Source organism: Buceros rhinoceros, unplaced genomic scaffold, assembly GCF_000710305.1.
Source record: "Buceros rhinoceros silvestris isolate BGI_N320 unplaced genomic scaffold, ASM71030v1 scaffold8090, whole genome shotgun sequence".
Taxonomy (NCBI): Eukaryota; Metazoa; Chordata; class Aves; order Bucerotiformes; family Bucerotidae; genus Buceros; species Buceros rhinoceros.
The window spans coordinates 2,698-5,397 of record NW_010390175.1 but is presented as its reverse complement, the minus strand read 5'-3'; the positions used below and the strand labels follow the sequence as shown (position 1 = coordinate 5,397).

Sequence of the window (2,700 nt, the reverse complement as noted above, 5' to 3'; positions counted from 1 at the left end):
TCCTGCTGTGAAAATACTGATATGAAAATAGTATTGATTCAGATGTACCAGGAAAACTTAATATCATTATAGCACAAAAAAATATCAGTAGCGAAATGAAAATAAACTCTGTTAGCAAAGGAGTAGGTTTGCAAATTAACCAGTACAGGTATGTCAGTGAAGAGCTCTGGCTCTTCACATCCGCACCAACGCAGCTCTGCATATACAGAGCAGCATTTTAACAGTGACTCTGCACCAGTGAAAGAGAAGCCACTTGTTAACACTGTTCAGCAGCAACAGTCTGCCACAGAAGAGTCTGAAGCAGGTAAACACTTGAAGCTTCCAGCAGGATGGTAAATCTTGCTAAATCATACACAAAACTTAAATAAAATTTCCATGAATGTTCTAGTGTCTATCTACTGTTACAATAAAAAAACCCAAACTTATTTAGTGAAAGCAGATGGCTCAAAGCTGTGAAACTTGAGCAACAGAACAGGCATCCAGATAAATATGGAAGTGGAGAACTTGATCTAAGAGTTGGGATTTCTGCTCTACAGAGGTAAAGGTCCAATAAACCACTGGAAATTGGAGGAGATCTCTAAGTGTGAAAGAAGAGCTGTAAGACGGCGACATTAACAAAGGCATAAGGAACTGCACGCTCGCCCCCACCTTTCCCTCCATTCCAAATCCAGCCAGCTATACTTGAGGAGAAGAACAAAGTCACGTTCCACATTATGAATGTGGGCCATCCCTGGGGAAACAACCCACAGCCTTCCAGTTAATTCACTCCTGCCAAGGCACATCATTAGCAAAATGACAGAGAGTTTCTCCAAATTATTAGAAAAGCTGGAAGAGTGTGTACATATATCACATCCTTCCAAATTACCAGCACGTACTTGTTGTTCATACACATCAATTCCGCACAGGGACAGTGTGATCTAAAGAAGCTGCAATGGATGACCATACATGTGAACCACTTCGGAACGATGAAAAACAATTCTATTTTCTTTATCATGTACTGAGACATATTGATCTAGAGGAAGCATGAGAACAAACGAGGAGAAATATAAAAGCAATAAAATGAATGGCTTGGGCCGACTGTCTTTGCCGATGACAGCCAACTGCATCACACCGTAGAAAAGCATTGCATCGGCTAGTATTACTTACTCACACATCTGTTATCATCTATCAGTATTCTGTCCCCTCTACACGAGCAGTTCACGCGTCCGTCAGGAGTCAGAAGGCATAAATCATGACAACCTCCATTCATTTGTGCACAAGGAGATAACTCACCTGAAAAACAAATGATAAAAGATGAACTCCGCTTTATTAAATTTGCTTCAATGGCCAATGTCTTTGAGGGAGTAAAGATCACCATATCTCAGATTCATGGGCAATTGATTCAAGTTTTATCAGTCAGAGGGAAATGTCAGCATGCCTCAGACGCTGGCATGTGCAAAGATAAACAAACAGAGTTACCTTGAATGCAATAATTTTAAAACCCCACAGCATTTGAAACTGCTGATATTTGACAGGAAATGATTTAAGTGCTACTAAAGGAGCACAATGTCTGCAGCAGAAAAGAGTCACTCAATAATGTTTCTTTACCTGGAGAAGAGGTTATATCCCATCTTTTGTTAACAGTTCTTGCAATAGAAAGTACGCAACACCGTGAAATGTTTTAACTTGGTTAAATCTAATCACAGCTCTTGAAATGATTTATACTAGAATTAATAAAACAGTGTATTTTGCTTTGTAACTTACAACTGTTAGTATCATTGGCAACAGCAATGATGCCCATTGGCTGATGCGGGATATCAGAGCGAAGAACTTTTGTATCTCCTCCTGTATATTTACTGGAACGCAGAATAGCTCTCCTCACCCCATCTGACCAGAAGATATAATCGGCATACACAGCCAGGCTGAGGAAGGTACCTGGACCTGATTTGACAATTACCTAGAACACATAAGTACAGAGGAGAAACATGAGAAGGAATGCTGCTGCTAGGTAAGAAGTTTTAACGGTGCAAAGTGTGACTCACATCACTTCATAGTTTTAGACAAAACAGTTAATTCTTCTGTGCTTACAGCACCTGGAAAATGAGATAACAGCACTTGAGCTGTGTGAAACGGATGATACAAGGGTCCAGATTTCAGAAATCCAGGCATCTGTTCCTCAATTAAGAAAATACAGTTTATCTAAATGCGCCTATAAAAATACCTGCTCAAGACACTACCTGCTTAATAACTCGAGAAGAGAACAAGAGGTACTGTAGCATGGCAGAAAGTCTAAAAATCTGAAGTCTTCATGAATCAAAGCAAGAAGCGCGTTTCAAAACTCAAAAGCGTTTGCTATACGATCACATTAGAAAGTTGAACCAAAGACAATGTTTTCTAAATGTTTTCCAACTGAAAAAAATCTCCCCAGTCACCATTCCAACCATCACTTTAAAAACTGAATTGCAGTTCACTATAGAGTTAGAAAGAAAACTGCAGAAATACGATTTAATCCCAGTCTAGTTCACAGCTCCTGTAAAATATTTTCATACATGTTCTCTGTATCACAATTAAAAATTTAACACATACAGTTCCTGTTCTGAAGAATATAACACATTTTTAATCAGTTCTCTAGTTGAACATTTACTTCTGGCTGAAGAGAATTATTGGGAGGGTGTTGTTATTTATCTATTAGATAATGGAAATAAATACTATTCCAAACAT

General features: G+C 38.7%; 1 protein-coding gene across 1 annotated transcript in view; it reads right to left on the bottom strand.

Moving 5' to 3' along the window:
- Nucleotides 1-1,936, bottom strand: part of LOC104494009 (low-density lipoprotein receptor-related protein 1B-like) — a gene marked incomplete at its 5' end in the record, with an annotated part of 136,594 nt that extends 134,658 nt beyond the window's left edge. Inside the window, 2 exons of the mRNA XM_010136787.1 lie at nucleotides 1,147-1,272; nucleotides 1,744-1,936. Coding sequence (XP_010135089.1) covers nucleotides 1,147-1,272; nucleotides 1,744-1,936 — 319 coding nt within the window. The remainder of the gene's footprint in view (nucleotides 1-1,146; nucleotides 1,273-1,743) is intronic.
- Between the last annotated feature and the right edge of the window lie 764 nt (nucleotides 1,937-2,700).